Here is a 19,720-nt window from a genome sequence, read left to right as displayed (position 1 = left end):
TTATGCTCAATATTTTAGCAACAAACCAAAATAGCTCCCAAAATTCATGCACTGCATCTGTGGTATTAGCCTGCACTTCTAAATTTATGTTGTTAATTTTCACCTCATGGCGGCCTGAGCTGTCTGCCTCATCTAAATTAAGATCTCTCCCTCTGCCAATGAAGCTTCATGGAACTCTAAATGCATTTAGTGCTGATGGGGCTTAGCATTTGTTTGATACACTGTAAATGAATAGAATAAACTTGTGCATCAGCATATCAAATAATTTGAGCATTCAGAAACTAAAGTTTCAGGTGCTGTACTGTATATCAAAAAGAAAATCACATCAGCTTACAGCTAACAAACTTTACATAGCATGAGTTCAACTGCAGTCACACAAGCATCTGTGAACATGAACAATGCATGACATGTCCACTATACAGTATGTCTAATTCAGTTCAGAACTCATATAGAAGTTGATAGAAAGCATGTGAAATGTTTTCTAGTGGTTCAGATCTTTGATCTGTTCAAACATTTTCCTGAATGTTATAAGCAGCATTAAAATCAAACACTTTTCTGTCTGTTAAAACTCTTACATCTTTGTCTCAGTTTTCACTAGAAATTCAACTGTATGCTCATTTCAGTGGCTTTTCTTCATGCTGCAGATTAAAATAAAATAACATAAAATAAAATACACATCCGGTACACTTGTCACTCATAACTGCCCATAATAATAATTTATTATAATTATTTTTTATACATATAAACTTGTAAATACAGTCTGCTATGAAAGTTCTCTTTTCAAGATCTCTGCTGGGAGCACTTTATAACAACTTCCATTGCATTATATAATGCAGGTCATTGCGTAATTATTTTAGTTACAATGGTTTAAAACTTTGATCCAAATATCACAATGTATATTTCAGTAACTAAAATGTTTTGTGTCAAAAGTCTAAATGCACAAATGTTTGTGTTCTCTAAGAGTGTTCATATGTTGGATTCAAACACACAGTTTAAAAAAAAGTTAATATATATCATATTTTGCTAAATGCGTTGGTAACAAGTGAACACACACCCACACACGCGCACACACACACCTACACACCTACACACACACACACACACACACACACACACACACACACACACACACACACACACACACACACAACTACACTAACATACATTCAGACAATACTTTACTATGATCATCTATAAATAATGTTGTTAGATTTTAACTATAAGATTCAACTGTGTTCTCAAGTCATGGCAAGCTCTCAAAATAATACATATAAACTTACACAATCTATTAATTACATTATTTTTTAGACAAAACAATGCTTGATATTTTTATTTGCTATCTTTTACACATTCGCTGTTTTCACTCATTGTTTTGTTTTAAAAACAGCTATTTCAGTTTTGCTGCAAGACATGCACTGCTATTGTCACAAAACATCAGTGTGTGTTGAATTATCCTGCGGCGCCAGCGGTGGAAATATTCAGTAGCCTATGTTTTGTAGTCAAAACTAACTTTCAAAAAGAATCCACCCTAAAATATTCACTGGAATAAAAAGTGCGACAACTAGCCCCGGGTTCTCCTCGAGGGAGAAAAAAAAAACAAACTACTGACCTGCTTTGCATAATGGTTTTAAAGTGATTAAAAAAAGTGTCACCCAAGTTCATTACACATGTTTGAACAGTTTCAGTGAAATCTTCATACGCAGACACAGGCTACATGAGTAAATATTTGATGATGATGATGCTGTATCCTAAGGCGTTGTCTACTGTAACACCCATATGCACGGCACGAAACGCGACGCAACTCGAGCGCTTCTATTAAAATGAGCGCGGCTGTAAACTCTGCAAGCGGCCGCTGATCCTAGTCTGTCGCGTCGCGTCGCTTGCTGCGTGGATGGAGAGAGCGCAGCTGATTCTTATTCTTAAGACTGATAGAATAAACAATAAAACGTTAAACAAGCAGCAAGCACAGTCTTTTCTGAGCATATAAGACTTTATAAAGCATGCAATATAGAAAATGAATAATTTCAGAGCTGTCAAACGCTCCATTCACAGACCTGTTTTTCAGCGGCTGACTCTTCAACTCGTAATACGTTTTAGGCTCTTCGTGAAATTCATCTTCGACTTCAAAGTCGGGCACAATCCCCGATTCCGACTGCATTTTCAAAGTTGTCAACTTTCGTCAGCTCCCAGGTGGAAAATAATACGTCAGTTTAAGTGCCGTACTTTCAGACGCACGAAGTGCCAGCCACCGTGATGTCAAGCTGTCAGTCCTCCGCGCGCTCCAGTAGTCAGCTAGTTTCGATTTGTAGTCCGTTAACTGCGTTAACTGTTTTCCTGCGAATGCAGCCAAATGAAGCATGGAACTACAAATCCCAGGAATGACGAAAGCCTGTGTCAGCATCTTTTCATTGGCTGGCAGACGAAAAGGGGCGTTACACTTAAGCAGCGTTTTTGACTTGGGGTACAAATAAAATGTTGTTTTGTTAGTTTGTTTGTTTTGTTTTTACATGTTATGAACAGTAACATTTTAATTGCTAAATAATCATTAACATTTCTTTAGATCTGTTATCACTCACTGCAGATAAACACTGCTTTTAAAAGAAATTTACTTAAAGTACAATCAATGTCCACGAGATGGCAGTATAATCAAATCAATGAAAGCACATCTTCACACTCTCGTGTTTTACTTCAAACAGTCCGAGTCTGATGATAGGACTATCATCTGGAAAATATTTGGTATGTTTTGGTCTTATGTCAGTCTATTCTACCTGAATATTTTATTTTTGCTTTGTGTATCTTAAACATGCACAACATTTGTAGCACAATAAAAAGTAAAGGTGTTCAAGTGGAAAAATAGTAATTTCTCAAAAGGTTTACAGTAACTCTGTTGCTGCAGGTGAGAACTTAATCAAAAACCATGGTAACTAATGAAGAGCGGGAACATAGGATCAAAGAGAAGCAACCTGAGGGGCTGTTTACACACTACACCATTTTCAGCTAAAAATGAAAACTTTTTATGCATTTTGGCCATTCATTTATACTACAACGGCATTTTGGTGACCTGAAAACAAACTTTTGAAAACAGGTTTCAAAGTGCAAGTTTTTGAAAACGATACCGTTATCATCTCTGTGTAAACTGCAAAAACGTGAATCTGTGAAAACGGCAATGGAATGCACATGCATATTTCCTGTTTAGTCTATAGCCTACACCTTATTTGTCAATGTGGAAATAAGGTGTTTCCTGTGAATGTGCGAGATTTCCGATTTATTAGCCGCTATATGGAAATAACGAGAAGAATATCAAAGTGCAGTAAACTATAAAAATAAGGTGGATAGGCATGGATTTTCACATACAGACCACAACGTTGGCAAAACGATTCCGTGAATTTAGTTGTGAAAACGACCAAAAAATGCTGAATTATCCATGCCAAGCCAGTAGATGGCGATGTCACATTGTAAAGAAACACTACGCCCCTATAAAATGAACACGTAATACGCATGTGCATAACCTCACCGTTTTCACAAACTGACATTTTTGATAACGAAACTTGCACTTTCAAACCCATTTTAAGTTTGCGTTTTCAGGCCCCCAAAATGCCATTGACATGTAAATGAACAGCCAAAATGCATAAAAAGTTTTACATTTTTAGTTGAAAATGGTGTCATGTAAATGGCCCCTAAAAGTGCAATATGAAAACAAAACCAAAATGAATGCAAAACCTATAATACCCATAATCTGCAATAATATACCCATAATACTTGCAAAACGATCAAATACGGAAAATATTTCCTTAATGTTTTCTCTTACATTCACATAACCAAGAAAAAACACACACTTTAAAAATGTGACATTTGAATGTTTTGAGAATATTCAGAAATAATTTTTTCATAACTTAATGTTAACAGAACATCCTTAGAACATATTTTTGTTAGCTGGGATTATACAGTGGGATTCCCATAATGATTGTTTGATTGTAGCTTCTGGCAGGAATGATCATTGAGCTTCTCCTTTACTGCAGATGGTGTTTGTTGTGGGTGGAGGGTGATGGGGAAGGGGGGACCCCATGGGCATTCACACAGTGGGCACTGAGAAGATGCAAATAAACCAGGCCCTTTGTTTAGATGTTTGAGATATTGTTGTCAAGCCCCAGAATCTGAGCCTCTATTCGATTCAGTTTTGCATGTACTTAACTTTAAAAAAAACCTTTCAGCAGTGTGTACGCTGCATAATCTATACATGAAGAGTAATGACTTTGAATTACAGTCGCTCAAAGAAGAGCCGAGACATCACATTTGTAGAGGAGGCGTCTTGAATACAGGTTCAATAATGCTAATGTATCTTCACCTAGTATACTGCCTGGGTTTTATTTAATTATCATGAAAAGGACTTTCTAATTTACAACTCATGATCACGACTTTTATCAAGTTACTAATATGATCAATCGAACATTTATTTGAAACATTTTATAATTGCTAAAATAGATTAGTGCATGTTACACATATCATGTAGGCTATAATTACTAGCCTAATAATATGTAAATACACACAGCACAACAAAATAGACTAATTAGTATGCTAGTTCATTAATATTACTCAGTAGGCTTACATAATGTTAACATGTAAAAGTGTTGTTTGAAAGATTGTACTAATTTATCAGCATATCCAAAGTTATTACAACCATTTCAAAGAAATAATTAGCCTAATTCAAAAATTAATTGATTAATTTCTAGGACTAATTTAATTAATTAGCACATACAGCTACTAAGGCACCCAGCTAAAATATGTTCTAGGAATGTTTTGAAAACGTTCCAAATACAATAAGACTTTATTTCTATATTATTTCCCTATTATGTTCTCTGATCGTTCAAAACGTCATTAAAAATGTTTTCATTTCATTCCACAATGTATTAAGAGAACATTCCCTATAATTTGCAAACATCACAGGAACATTACTTTTGTCTCTGAACATTCTTAAAGTAGTAACATTTAAAAAACATTAGACGAATGTCCAACTAAAACGTTTCAGAAAAAGTTCCATGAACAATGTATAAATAACATTTTTGTGCCAACGTTTTGAGAACATTATCACAGACGTACGCGTGAGGTCGTATGAATTCGTACGAATTAGCCACCTCGTAAAATATGTACGAATTGCCATGAGATTGGGTTGGCAATTCCTACATATTTTACGAGGTGGCTAATTCATACGACCTCACTCGCACGAATTCATAAGTTTTTTGCTAAATCATACGTATTTTATGGGTTGACAAATTCGCATGAATTCATATGAATGACCTACCCAAACCCCGCCCCTAAACCTACCCATCACTGGGGGTTTGGACAAATCGTACAACCTCACTCGGACGAATTCATACGAATTAACCACCTTGTAAAATACGTATGAATTGGTCATGAGATAGCGTTGGAATTGCCGTAAGATCGGATTGGAATTCGTACGAGTGAGGTCGTATGAATTCGTACAAATTAGCCACCTCGTAAAATACGTACAAATTGCCGTGAGATCGGGTTGAGCAGACCAGAAATTTCTGGTGTTCTATTAGAAGAACATTTGTTCAAAACATTGAGAGAACCTTGTCAGATAGTTAGCTAAAGTTCTGAGAACATTCCCTGTTAGCCGAGATTTGATCTCTTAAGTTTACGTCACAAATTAGCGATTTTTGAGCGAATTTTGCGACCAAAAAAAAGGCCCATTGTTCATTGGCAACAGTAGCGATACATGAAGCACTGAACACAGAATCACGTATGAACAGCTTGAAAATTATTGAAATCTGTGTGGGGATCTTGATCACATTTTTACAGGACACTCCCAAACACGTGGACTCGGAGTCTGGATTTTACCCGCGAAATTTCGCTGAGCAACGGTCACTGTGGCCACGCCTTTAAAGCACTAAAGGAACGAATCAGGCAAGTCATTGAATTTGAACGATTTATTGAATTAATTATCAAGTGTCTTACATTATTAATTGCTATTTATAACAATATGATTAATGAACAGAAACATAATATTTCCTTGCAGCATCAGTGTTATAGCGAGCGATAGCTATGTATGTTGTCAGTGAGCGGAGGGCGTGTGTAGTGTAATGCATCCACACACACACACAAACCACACAATACTAGTGGGTATAGTATGAGCGAGTGTGTGCGCGCGCGCTCGCCTGTGTGTGTGCAGATAACGGCATGGCCTCGGTCTGTGTCTTTGTAGCCGGTAAGGGGAAGGCGTGGTGAGTGTCTGATCACACAGAACGAACTGATGAGGGGATGAAGCAGATGTGCGGCGATACATCCGACAGCGAGCGTGTGAACTGAACGGAAACGCCCTTATAGACCGAGGTAAGATTTATTCGCTCATGTTTTAATCAAAAGAGTCGCTTTTTTATCATTTGTCGCTTTTTCGTCTGTTATTCGGCTTTGACAACAGGCTGCATCAGAGCACGTGAAACACGATGGATTAACCGGACGATGTTCATTTGTTATTTCTAAATGAAGAGGGTTTGTGGCTCACGTCCAGTTATTCGCATTTATTCAGCAAAATGACAATGAGCATAGTCTATATTATTTTTTTCCCCCCTTTTGGGGGCAATAGAAAGATGGAATCTGTAATTGACCATTCATCTTAGCATTGATAAGAGAAGATTCATTAATGAATCTCAAATGGTCACTATGTCCTGTTGAAGCATCTTTGTGAACTGTGAGGTACTGTACAAGATACATGAATGTAGGCAGGCAGCTAGGTTTTCAAAAGCTCTTGGTCAACGTGTCTAGTTCTTTTCTGTTTCTGAAGGGAGACTGTATTGTCACATCACAGACATTTCAAAATTATATTTCCTCTTTGATGAAAACATAGGAAATGAGGAAATGAGATGATGTCATATTTTTTGACAAATATCATTAAATAAAAATAAATGCATACCTATAAACACATTTATATGGTTTCTACTTGTGCTATAGGCTAAAGTGTGATTTATGTTGTATTTCACTATCAAATCACTAAATATTGAACTACGATCAAACTGGAATGTAAACTGTCTGTATAAGTCTGTGTGTGTTGCTGATACACTACTTTTTGTCTTCATGTTTTTAAATTGAATGATTCTGCCTGTCGATTTAAATTTAAATATTTTAAGGTTTATGAAGTCATATAATAGCTTTGAGTGAATTTTTATTTGCTGATAATCATAACTAACATGGCATTTTTAAATTCTGTTAGTGACAATAATGCCATAGGTGCAAGCTTAGTAAATTATGACAGAATTTAAATTGTTCTTATTGAAAACATACGCCTATGGTAACCATTTCTGCAAAATAATAGTATGTTGCTTCTTGCACATTTCTCAACACTTTCAAAGTAATTTGTCTAATGAGTGACACTAAAAGCACATTCAGTTTCATCTGAAACAGATGAACGTGGACCTGTAAGTGTTTTATTACGCTGGTTATTGAACAAATTACGGCAGCTTGGAAATGAAATATCCAGTGAGAGGCACCAACATGTTAATACTCTATTGCATTTGAAAATAATGTACCACTTACACTAAACCCTACGCTAAACCTAGCCGACAGTGTTAAAAGAAAACATGAGATAGAAGCCACCATGCCTTTTTAGCTTGGTTCTGCAAGCATTTAAGCTCGTTTACAGTGACTCGAGTTTCACTGGATTCGTACCCGTCCACATAACAAGTGCTACCAGGTGAGCAAGTTTGTCTAAAAAGCCCAATATGGAGCTGGTTATGTGAATCATACATCAAAATGTTTTAGTTTACAAATAATGCATTAAGATAACATAGTATTTTCTGCAAGTAAACCTTGAAAATAAGTTTTTATTAATCAATAATCTGCCCCAGTTTTCATAATTTGTGTGAACTGGAATAAAATTTGATGGTGTTTTACTGCCACTAGTAGGGATGTAATGATTTACTCAACTCACAATGTGATACGATTCACGATTCTGGTTTCACGATACAATTTTCTCACAATTTTTTTTTTTTTAACAAAATGAAATTGAAGAAATTATAAATGAAAAACTGTTCTTTTATTATTTCTAAGACAAAATGCTGCATATTTCTTTGTGAAATTAAAATATCTTGGGTCAAATAACACAACTAAATTGAAATTTTAGAACTAATCCCAAAAAAGTCCATCCAATTAGATCTTCCACTTCTGTTTTCTCGGGAGGAGGTTTGTTTCAGCTCAGCTCCTGCTGTGTCTGTCTGGTCAAGAGGCTGCAAATATAAGAAGTAAAATCTAAGTACAACAGAGACAGAGGTTTCACATTGTTATAAAGGCAAGATTTTAATATTTGCTACAATATGTATCTTTACTCTTTCAGTAATTACTTTTGAACACATTTAGAAAAATATGCTATAATAATCATGTTATTTAAAAATCTGATAACATTTTACAGGACGGTGTCATTTGTTAACATTTGTTAAATATATTAACTAACATGAACTAACAATGAGCAATACATTTGCTGCAGTATTTATTAATCTTTTCCTTAATGTTAGCTAATCAAAAATACAAATGTTCATTATTTGTTCATGTTAGTGCGTGAACTAATTTTAATAAATGGAACTTTTGATTTTAATAATGTATTAGTAAATGTTGACGTTAAAATTTGACTAATAATTGCTGTAAAAGTATTGTTCATAATTAGTTCATGTTAACTAGTTAAGTAGTTAACTAATGAAACTTATTGTTAAGTGTTACCAAAACTCTCTGTACACATTTAGAAATAGTACAATAAATACAATACCTGCACAAGCACAGCTTTCTCCTTCAGTCTGTGGAATACATCCTTTCTCTAACATTAGATGAGACAGACCGGAATTAACTTTCTATGATGGAACATTTTCTGCACTATTAGTGTATATTAGTGTGCTATTAGTGTATATTAACAACATCATCAGCACTTAACGCTGGTACGCTTGACACTTGACTATCGTGCCTGTAAAGCAGCGTCACAGTAATCAGCATCAGCGACAGCACCCCTGATGTTTAAAATGTGTATCGCGATTCGTTTAAAGGGTTAGTTCACCCAAAAATGAAAATTATATCATTAATTACTCACCTCCATCTCGTTCCAGACCTGTAAAAAGTTTGTTCATCTTCGGAACACAAATTAAGATATTTTTGAGCAAATCTGATGACTCAGTGAGGCCTGCATTGACCGCAAGTTAAAACGCCCAGAATGGTACTAAAAATATATTTAAAATAGCTCATTTGACTACAGTGGTTCAACCTTAATGTTATGAAGCAACGAGATTACTTTTTGTGTGCCAAAAAAAACGAAATAATGACTTTATTCAAAACACTGCTTCATGAAGCTTCGAAGCTTTACGAATCTTTTGTTTCGAATCAGTGGTTCGGAGCGTGACAGTCACGTGATTTCAGTAAACGAGGCTTCGTTACATCATAAGTGTTTCAAAATTTCAATGGTTCACGTGACTTTGGCAGTTTGATGCAGGCTCCGAACCACTAATTTGAAACAAAAGATTTGTAAAGCTTCGAAGCTTCATGAAGCAGTGTTTTGAAATCGCCCATAACTTGATATTGTTGAATAAAGTTGTTATTTTGTTTTTTTGGCACACAAAAAGTATTCTTGTCGCTTCATAATATTAAGGTTGAACCACTGTAGTCACATGAACTATTTTAAAAATGCCTTTACTACTTTTCGGGCTGTTTGAAAGTGTAAATTGACTTGCTATCAATGGAGGCCTCACTGAAAAAATATCTTAATTTGTGTTCCGAAGATGATCGAAGGTTTTATGGGCATGGAACGATGTGAGGATGAGTAATTAATGAAATAATTTTCATTTTTTTGGTAAACTAACCCTTTAACATCTTAACCGACTTGAATCGTTACAGGTTTTCATCGATTTTCAACCAACATGCGGTGCATCATTACATCCCGAGCCAATAGAGTTCATTTTATCTGGAAACTGCAGTGAATTTAATGTATTTTATTCGTACTGTATTTTTGGAGCTTTGCAAAAATGCAGGAAGAGCCTCTATTGTTTTATTTGTTTGTGAACTCTATTTGCAGATGTTGGAATGGAATGGAAAGGTTGCTTTTGCAGTGTACTGTTGCTATGTACAGTGTAAATACAGTATACTTTCTTTACCTTTGTCTATTTTTGTTTATGAGTTTCAGGATTGGAGACATTTTTTCAGGGAGCAGACTTATGTCTGCAGGACTCTAGCTCATTCATATTCGAAGTTTTACCTGAAAGTAAAATAAGGTCATGCAGCTGAAGGAATATTTGCATCCCTGTATTTGCATGCCAAGCTGTAGGTGCTCCAAAAAGGGTTGATGCCTACTAAAAACATATAAAATCATGCTGTTACAACTTTTAAAATGTGTTACAAATTCCCAAAACATAGACTGTAAAACTAACAGCTGTAATAGCAGAGCTATTATTGCACAATATTGTAATAATATTGAACAAACTTGATGAGGGTTCTAAAACACCTTTGGGGTTTCCTACTGAAACAGGAAGTTTGGGCTCATCCCTTTATTTTTTAAATAGCCAAGACACTTTAGTTGAAATCACAGATGTGAACCATGATTTGCTGTTTGCTGATGTTAGTCAAAGGCAGCCATTGTTATGAGACATTCTCATTTAAGAAAGCATTTTATTGGACAACGATTTGGATACGCCTAAGAGTGCAACATGATGTCATCAGTATTTTATGTCTGTTTTCATGTAACAGGATGGCTGTAAATTTAAAGCTGTTAAAAAATAGTTAACTTTTAGGAACACAATAGCATTTTGATGGCCTAAAAACTGAACAGTTTTTATTTATTGTGATATAAAAAAAAATTCTCATTCAAATCTCATTGGAGCCCCTTTAGAGCACCCGTATTTATTGCTTTTTTGTTTTCCTCTTATCTCTCAGGAAAAGACTCTTTGACGTACAGCTAGCTTGTCAGCCTTGTAAACAGGAACTGGTAGGTAAAGGACAGTGTTTGGAGGTCGAAATAAGCTTCCAGTGTCTTCCACTGTCTCTTCTGTGAGAAGCAAGTGCAGGAACTCATGTTCAGGAAGTCCTGTCACAAACAGACATCAAATAATTTTAAACACTAAATCAGAGGACATATCGCTCATTGTTTCTGCATTGGTTGGCCTTCTAAAAACAGCAAGTGAGTGGAAGTGACAGTGTTTTTACATGATCACATCCTTTTCATTAGTAGCACATCTTCCTGTAAAACGTTTCGGACAGATTACGTTCAAGGTGCTTTTATGTACAAATTTAGTTTAGAGAGGATAACCTTAGTGTCTGAGCTTATTTTTAGTTTAGTGTCATTTCTCTTTTCCATCTTATGAAAGTGTCTTGAAAGCTCTGTTTCTCTCAACTTTTCACTTGTTAACTGGCTGTTTGATGCCTCTGAGTTTCATAGCTGGCAGGTACAGTGTCTCCACAGGCAGAGGCTACTGATAATCCTCAAGAAAGGCAGACTAACACACAGGGAAGGAAGGATTTTCACCAAACTGCCAAGAAATTTATATTTAACTCTAAAATCAAAAGAAAAAACATGAAGTTTTATTTTGCATAAATAAAACAAAGGACAATGAAAGGAGTCAGTTCTTTACAATCAGTCTGTTGATCCAGTTCACAAAACTGGTTTAAGTTGTTTTAAGTTTAGATTTGTTACAAGTTTGGTATAAGGCTGGACGATATGGCCAAAATTTATATCACGATATAATTCTTAATTTCGGTCGATACGATATAATTCCGATATCGATATGAACTATATAATAGCCTCAGAAAAACTGCCAAGAACGGCCACAACAGATGTCTGTACCTACAAACGTCTGAAAAATGAATTTGCCAAATCTATGAAATCTCTTCCTATAAAACTATATAGGATTTTAGAAATAAAAACAGTACAAATAAACTTGTTCAGCTTTTATTTGTATTTAGCCTTCATATAAACATAAGACTCACTCACTTTAGTAATATTAATATCTTTAACATTAAACTATAACGTAGGCTGATTTTATTATTCTAAAAGGTCATGAAACACCAAAACACTTTTTTTGAGATGTAAACAGATATGTATAGGCTGCACATCATTGAAAACACTAAAGGTACTCAATGTTATTCATAAGTGAAAAGTAGTTATTTTTGCATTTTTCATAGCGATTTCTGTCTTCCTGTTTGAAAAGCTGAGTCGGAGCAACGTCACAAAATCTGACGTAATCGTGTACTTTCGGCCCAAGTATGGGCATGTTCGAACATGCTGATGTAGACCGTTTCGAGCGAATCTCGACATATTCATGACATAAAGCTAATTTAATCCAATCATTGCGCTGTAGTATGCATAAGATTATAATTGCAGTATTATGCATGAGGAAGCATCACTTCTCTCGGAAGTGGATTGTTTTGCTGTAATCTACCAGCAGCACAAATGGAAAATATGTTCGCATGAGATTGCATTACAGCGGAGAATTCAAATAACACAAAAGTGCTGCTCATTCACCTCTGCCTGCTCTAGCTGCGTTCAAATATGCAAGCCGTAGGCTGTTTACCTCAGCACAGCACGTGTGTTGTTTGTATTTTTTGCTCGTGATGCGGTCAGAACTGGAGTTTATGATATACAGGCGGAGCGCACATATGCTCGGTTTCAGCGCGGAGCTCCACGATGAGTTTAATAACACTAGCCACGTGACACGTAGCTCATACAGAATAAAGTATCCGTGTTTAAAGTTTTTATTTCACACATTCTCCTGCACCAAACATTAACCAACACGGTGTAGTTATGCACACATACCTTCATCAAGTTGTGGAAGCTTGTTCCGTCGCATTTGCATCAGGTGTACTCATTTTGTAAAACTTGCCGCGTTCGCGTTTTATCTTAGCGTACAACTGTTGAGCACTGGCTGGTGGCTGCATGTCTCTGTGGTGTACGTCATCACGCAAATAGCCAATCGCGTTCTGCTCTTTCCAATGGCTGCCGCTGCGCCAGAAGTCAGTGATGCTGTGTAATGTACATATCGAAATACCGAAAAAAATGTGTTTAAAATCATATCACCGTTATCGCGATAAAAAATTATATCGCGATATATATTGATATCGAATTATTGTCCAGCCCTAGTTTGGTATGACACTCTACTAGGTGTGTAACGGTGCACCTTTTCGGTACAGGGCTTTCAGTTCGGTGTACATGTGTAAAAAAATATGGACATAGTGTCCGTGATGTGACCCGTAGATTTCTGAAGAGCAGAGCAGTTTTGAGGCGAAAATGAGGCCGCTGCCATCTTAGCTGCGCGTCACCACACGTCACTACCGGATAACTGAAAATGGGCAAAGGCGGGACGTAGTTGAACTGAGGGAGATACTATCTAAAATATTAATATTGTAATGATATAACTTTTATCTTTAGTAGTTAATAAAGATAAGTTATATCATTAGAAAGTTATAAAGGTTTACTGTCAATCTACGGCGTGTTTTATACGATATGCTCCAGCACCAGTAACTTAATTGAAATTTGTGTCGGGTTTGCACATGACAACACGAAAAATCAAACGGGACTTCATACCTTTATAATGAAATAGTGATCGCGAAATAAATCCAATCTGTTGCACTTTGGTAAAATGTCCATGAGTGTCCATTGCAAAAAAAAAAAAAAAGTACTTTATGTCCACAAAAGCGTTAATGAAATATTAATATATTATCCATTGTTTGCATCACGTTTCTTCTGAATGATCTGCTCACCATCATCGTTCTTCAAGAAATTATGCAACCTGGGCAGCGTTTATATTGTAAAACTGTATATGATCATATATATCACAAAAAAATTAGCCTGCATCCAAAATGCAGCAGTTTTAGTTATAATATCCAAGCAGTGCTGTCGGAGTTTGTGGTGTCTTGAGAGGCATATTCTCCAGCCATAGTCATAGTAAATCTCACAAATGAAACTTTTAGCCAATGCCACGACGATCCTTTCCTTCCGCATGCATGCACATCGAAACAGACACACATCTGTGTCGACCATTAACGTAGCAAACCATATTATTTTATAATTGTATAAAATAATCCCGAAAAAAGCACAAACACGGCAGAGATGCCAAATTCAGCGGCTGGAATTAGCTGAGGTGACGGCTCACAGACAGCAGCGCGATCCACCTGTCACTCAAGTGACCATGCCCTTAATTATGCAGAACTTTAAGGCTTAGTATAATTTAAACGGATGAGTTATAAAAAAAATTCACCCCCCTCAGAGTTGTCATGAAGGGCAACATTAGCAGTATAGACCAAAACCATAATTGTACCAACCAGTAAACATGTTTTTTTCTGCTGTAAAATTGGCCATTTTAACATGGGACTCAATGAGATTCTGCTCTCTTTTGGAGCCTGTCCCTAGCGGCCAGTCGATGAATTGCAGTTTAAGTCACTTCCGTATTAGCCTCAAGAGAAACTGGAAGAGGTTGCCGCTTGGTACCGAAGCATTACATTGCAAAATTGTAGCCTAACCACCAATAATCGCAATAAGCTCTGCGTTTTGTTACTTTCTACAAGAAACAAAGTGTCATCCTTCAAATTCTGTCCACGAAATCACGAAAATCACGATTTGACGTGCTTTGATGTGGCGTGACAGATCACTGTACAGGCGCCTCAGTTCAACCGGCAGCACAGAGTGTGAGTGAACGCAATCATCTCTTCCTCTTTAATACTAGTTACAGAATAAACATGAAAGAACATCTGAAGGTATGTTGAAAGACACAGTACAACTTAAACGTGTAATCTTGTGTAATTGCTCAATCAGTGTTTCAAAGGTGGAAAGACATAAATGAAAGCTTGTAAACAATATGACATGTAGCATTTACTTCAGAAAAGCCATTCAGTGTCTAAAGTTTGTTAGTTCGCTAGAGAAAAGAACTCTGTCGCTTAATATATGCACTGTATTAGCCTATATAATCATTATATTTTACCTTTTAGTGATGTCCTGATTAGGCTATTTAATGTATGTTTAAATAAATCTGTTGAAAATGACAGCCACTGTGTAGAAATGATTATATTTCAACAACGAATTGGAGTAAAAACATTTAGAAGTTAATGCAAAAATCTGCCTTAGGTGCAGCTTACATGTTTGCACAGGCCGACAATTTGTTATTTGAGTGTTGATTATTTTATCTAAAAATAAAAAGCAATTGAATTTAGGCTAATAGTTTGGGCTCAGTTGTTAACCTTTAATATTATGGTCAAGTACGGGTTCCCTATATAGTTTATAGCATTAGCAGAGATAATTTTTTTTATCCTTAAAGGGGTGGTTCAATGCGATTTCACTTTTTTAACTTTAGTTATTGTGTAATGTTGCTGGTTGAGCATAAACAGTATCTGCAAAATTACAGCGCTGAAAGTTCAATGCAAACGGAGATATTCTCTTTTAAAGTTATGGCAGTTTATTGCCTACAAAAACGCCCGGTTTGGACTACAACGAGCTTCTTCCCGGGTTGGTGACATCATAAACCCTTGCTGTTAACATAAACACTGCCCACGGGAATACGCAACAAAGTGGGCGAGGCCATGTGGCGCAGTATAATGGAAGTGAGTTGTGTACACCGGACGGGAGCGGCGCGACGCATCAAAAGATAATAGAACCCATTACAATCTGTGATATTTTCTACACTGGATGCGGTGCTGAAGACAACTTCCAGAATCTACACGAGTTCAATGCTGGATTTGCACAAAAGCTATTACTGAAAGATGAAGCAGTTCCCACTTTAAAAGCAGAAGCTGCTGTTTATTGGCTTCAAACTGTAAGTACATTTTATTGTTTGTACATGTCTTTTAAACGGTATAGTTCTGTTGCTATTTTTAATGCATCAAGGACATTTACAAAGAGCAACTCGTTTTGCTAGCCAGTTAGCTAAGTTCTAGTGCAACAAACACCAGCAAACGTCTCTGTTCATAGACAAACAGTTGCTCATGCTATAAATTAAACGAAACCTTTACAAAAATGCGACTACTCAGTCATGTATTCAGCTACAGTAAAGCTTTAATCAGGATAAAACTGTATATTGAAAGCTAACAAACAGCAGTGACAGCATCTAAACACTTTGACGCAAATACTAAATGAAATACCATTCATAAATAAAAGCCGCGATTGCAGAGGTTCTGCTTTACCCTCTTCATCTGGGTCTAATTCGGCTCAATTTGATACAGCAATATAGACGCCATTATTTACATTTCCAGCTTAGCATGTAACTACGAATGGTAATGGTGGACGCTTCAGCGAATCATGATACCCTGGGCAAGCTACCAACCTGCCAACCAATCTGAGCACATTGCGTATTTCGGAGGGAGTGGCTTAATAGAAGCAGGAAGTCAAATGAGCCGTTCATATGACAGTGGAAACAGAGGTGTAGAATAAAGCTAAAATATATGAAAAATACAGCATTTTCAAAAAAACGCAGCATTAAGACATGTTAAACTGTGCTCCCAAAACACAATCAAGCCTAGAAAAAAATCACTGAACCACCCCTTTAAGAAACTTTTAGTTATAATTTAATTTAATATATTTAAAGACAAAAACACAATTTGTTCAGTAAACCACTGTTTAATAAAAAAAAGCAATTTTATGTTTAGTTCTCTACCCACCTGCTGTACCGAAAACCATACCAAACCTTGACTTCAAAACCGAGGTACGTACCGAATCGTGAGTTTTGTGTACCGTTACACCCCTACACTCAACCATTCAAGAGTTTAAGATCGATAAGATTTTTTAATCTTTTTGAAAGAAGTCTCTTATTCTCGTCAAGGCTGCATTTATTTGATAAGTATATGGTAAAAACAGTAATAATGTAAAATATTATTACAATTTAAAATTACTTTGTGAATATATCTCAAAGGGGTCATTAACTGCATTATTTTATTATTTTATAATGTTTCCTGGAGTGCACTTATAATGTTGGTATGATTTTACATGATTTTGTCTGCTGTGAGACTGCAGTGTAAATGCCCACTGCTGTGATTGGCTAACATCTTTGCATATGAAAGTATTACATGTGGAACTCTCAAAACACATTTTTACTATTACAATTCTCAAGGTTTACCAATTTGTGAAAAGTGTTGATTATAGCATTATATTGAGATCGCGGCATGAAAAGTTACAGTAATGAACATTGTTGCAGATCACAGATTGCACTCAATTTCTGCACACTAACTAATATTTTCATGATCATAACTAACAGTGCAAACACAATATTGTCAATAAGAGATTCGTTGATTCTAACAGGAGTTAGAATCACTGATAACCTTGTGCTGTTTGATTGACAGCTCCAGTGATTGTAAAGAGCATTCTGTGATCACTTTCTATATATAATTTAATCACAGTTTAAATAACAGATTATTTTCATCCTACTAAGAGAAACAATGTGAAGTTGACACTGGTTTGATTTACTGACAAACGAATTTGAGACAAAGAACGTCTGACTGTAGGCCTACACGAATCATTTCATATCAGAAATCACTGGTCACTGGTGATTTTGGTTAGACATGTACTGTAGGCCTAGACATAATCTGTACATACCAAATGATCTGTAACAAAGCAGTAGTGACACAGTAAAAAAAAAAAAAAAACACTTAAGTGTGCTGCGCCATTCTTGTCAGATCTAATAGAAGGCACAGTATCGTTTTTTATTTTCAGGCTCTCTGCAAATACAATGCAGAGAAAGAGAACAAATGATGAAATAAGACAGCATTGTGATACTATTTTCTTGAACATTAAGAATATTTTTATGTTGATTTTACTAAAAAAAAGAATATAACATTTCTGTGTTACGGTCATTTGCATTACAGTATAATTTTAGAAGGAAATGTGAATAATTATAATGAAACTAATGCAAAACAAATCTAATGGCCTTAAAACAGGATTAATTTTTTTAATAGAATTTATTATCATTTTTTTAATTTTGGGGTAAAATGTTACCTACATGTAGGGTTGTAACGATATACCGGTATGACGATATATCACGGTATGAACACGTACGATTATCATAGCGTGTACATTTGCTTATTTACGGTATTGTAAAAAAAATAATAAGACGCAGAATTTCACTTGCGCATAGACAACAACTTTACACTTCACTACACTCTAAACTTGCTCCACACCCACACATACAGCAGACAATGTCAGAGACAGAAGTTGCTACCTCTAATCTCTATGCCCCGTTGAAAAATAATTTACAATTTGTAGTATGGGAATACTTTAGATATAGAAAAACAAACGCGGGGCTGTCCTTTTTGGCTGTATCCAAAAACAAAGTAGGCCTACCTGCAAAAGGAGGAAACGCATCTAACATGTTTACCTATATTCGAGAACACCATCCGTGTAGATGCAGGTATGTTCCGTTTATAACTTAGGTCGTATGATGTGCGTGATAGAGAGGGAATCCCGAAATCCAGTCATGAAAATGGAATGTACAGTATAACGCAGCAATGTCAGGTAAAAACGCGCGGTTTGTTGGACTGATGAATAAAACGAAAGCAGAGCTGTACTATAAATCAAATGGCCTAGGCGGGCTCTGTGAATATTAAAGCGCAAAAAGACTGCTGTATATAAATATATCCGTTTGTTTTGCGTGTCTGCCTGTGTGAATGAGCTGCGCTGTTTCCTGTACTACATACTTAAGTATGCGCGACGCTCTTATTGTTTTTTCAGTGTCTGAAGTCTCGTTATCTGAGGACATGAACATAAACATGGTTGCTCTGAGCGCTTAATGAGCATTTCATCATTTTATTTGAGAAAAACCATTGTCAAATACACTGAAACTCAAAGCTCTTCATTACATCCCGTCAAAATAAAAGACCGCTTTTTAACCCGAAGTCGAAACTGAAATGTATTATAATTGTTAAATAGAATGTAAAAAAATTAATTTCATTTACATCATTTTTTGATAATATTTGTATTAAAAAATAAAAGCCAGAAGAATGAAGTCAAAGCAGAATTTCTGAATTTTAATTATTAATAAAAGATCTTCTAATCCATCATTTATTAAATGTATTTGATTGTTTTTGATTATTGAAATCTGAATAGAGAAAACAAACATTAATTAATTTATTGGTCATTTTAATTGATGGTATAAATAATAATTGATTGTTTAATACCGGATACCGTGAAACCGTGATATTTACTAAAGACGGTTATCATACCGTGGAAATTTCATACCGTTACAACCCTACCTACATGTGATAATCACCATTTAACAAAGCCTAAATCCCAGTTAATTGAAATCAAAGCATTTTGTTCCCAGTTCCCATGTAAATAATAAACTGACCAAGTTCTCACAATCGTGGATGACCTCAGAAGAAAAGGGCTGTGTTTTCAAGAAACATCTGGTAATCTGATCTGAGTTTGGTTTTAACTGATTGAAGTAGTACCACTGACCTTCAGAATACAGAATGAACTGCATATCTAGCAGCTACTGTTTAGACTATGAACTGCAGGTGGATTTACTGAAGTCCCTGAGGGTTGCAAACATACGTAATCTCTTGCCCAAAGCAGCTGGCAGACAACCAGCTCTAATCACCCATAGGATATGAGCTGCCGGCGGGACAGAGTGTGTGTGTAGGTGTGTGTAATCAGTCTAGAGCTGGATCCTATGGCATGATATCGACCTCTGTTGTTTAGAGAAACCAAAGAGAGTAGTCTAACCTCCCATATCTGTATGATGACCTGTACAGTGGAGCATTAGTG

At 35.9% G+C, this 19,720-nt stretch overlaps 2 protein-coding genes across 3 annotated transcripts in view; one reads left to right on the top strand and one right to left on the bottom strand.

Annotated features, from left to right (window-relative positions):
• mitfb (melanocyte inducing transcription factor b) overlaps positions 1-2,260 on the bottom strand; it is a 58,167-nt gene extending 55,907 nt beyond the window's left edge. The window contains exon 1 of the mRNA XM_067371173.1: positions 2,055-2,260. Within this exon, the coding sequence (XP_067227274.1) occupies positions 2,055-2,158 (104 nt within the window). The 5' untranslated portion in view covers positions 2,159-2,260. The remainder of the gene's footprint in view (positions 1-2,054) is intronic.
• Positions 2,261-6,158: 3,898 nt separating this feature from the next.
• frmd4bb (FERM domain containing 4Bb) overlaps positions 6,159-19,720 on the top strand; it is a 98,952-nt gene continuing 85,390 nt past the window's right edge. The window contains exons 1-2 of one of the 2 annotated variants that reach the window (XM_067372374.1): positions 6,159-6,351; positions 10,918-10,969. The gene's annotated coding sequence lies outside the window, so the exon portion shown is untranslated. The remainder of the gene's footprint in view (positions 6,352-10,917; positions 10,970-19,720) is intronic. The other variant, XM_067372373.1, reaches the window with a different exon arrangement.

The sequence above is a fragment of the Chanodichthys erythropterus genome, chromosome 20 (genome assembly GCF_024489055.1).
Source record: "Chanodichthys erythropterus isolate Z2021 chromosome 20, ASM2448905v1, whole genome shotgun sequence".
Taxonomy (NCBI): Eukaryota; Metazoa; Chordata; class Actinopteri; order Cypriniformes; family Xenocyprididae; genus Chanodichthys; species Chanodichthys erythropterus.
This window is presented reverse-complemented; position numbering and strand designations above follow the sequence as displayed.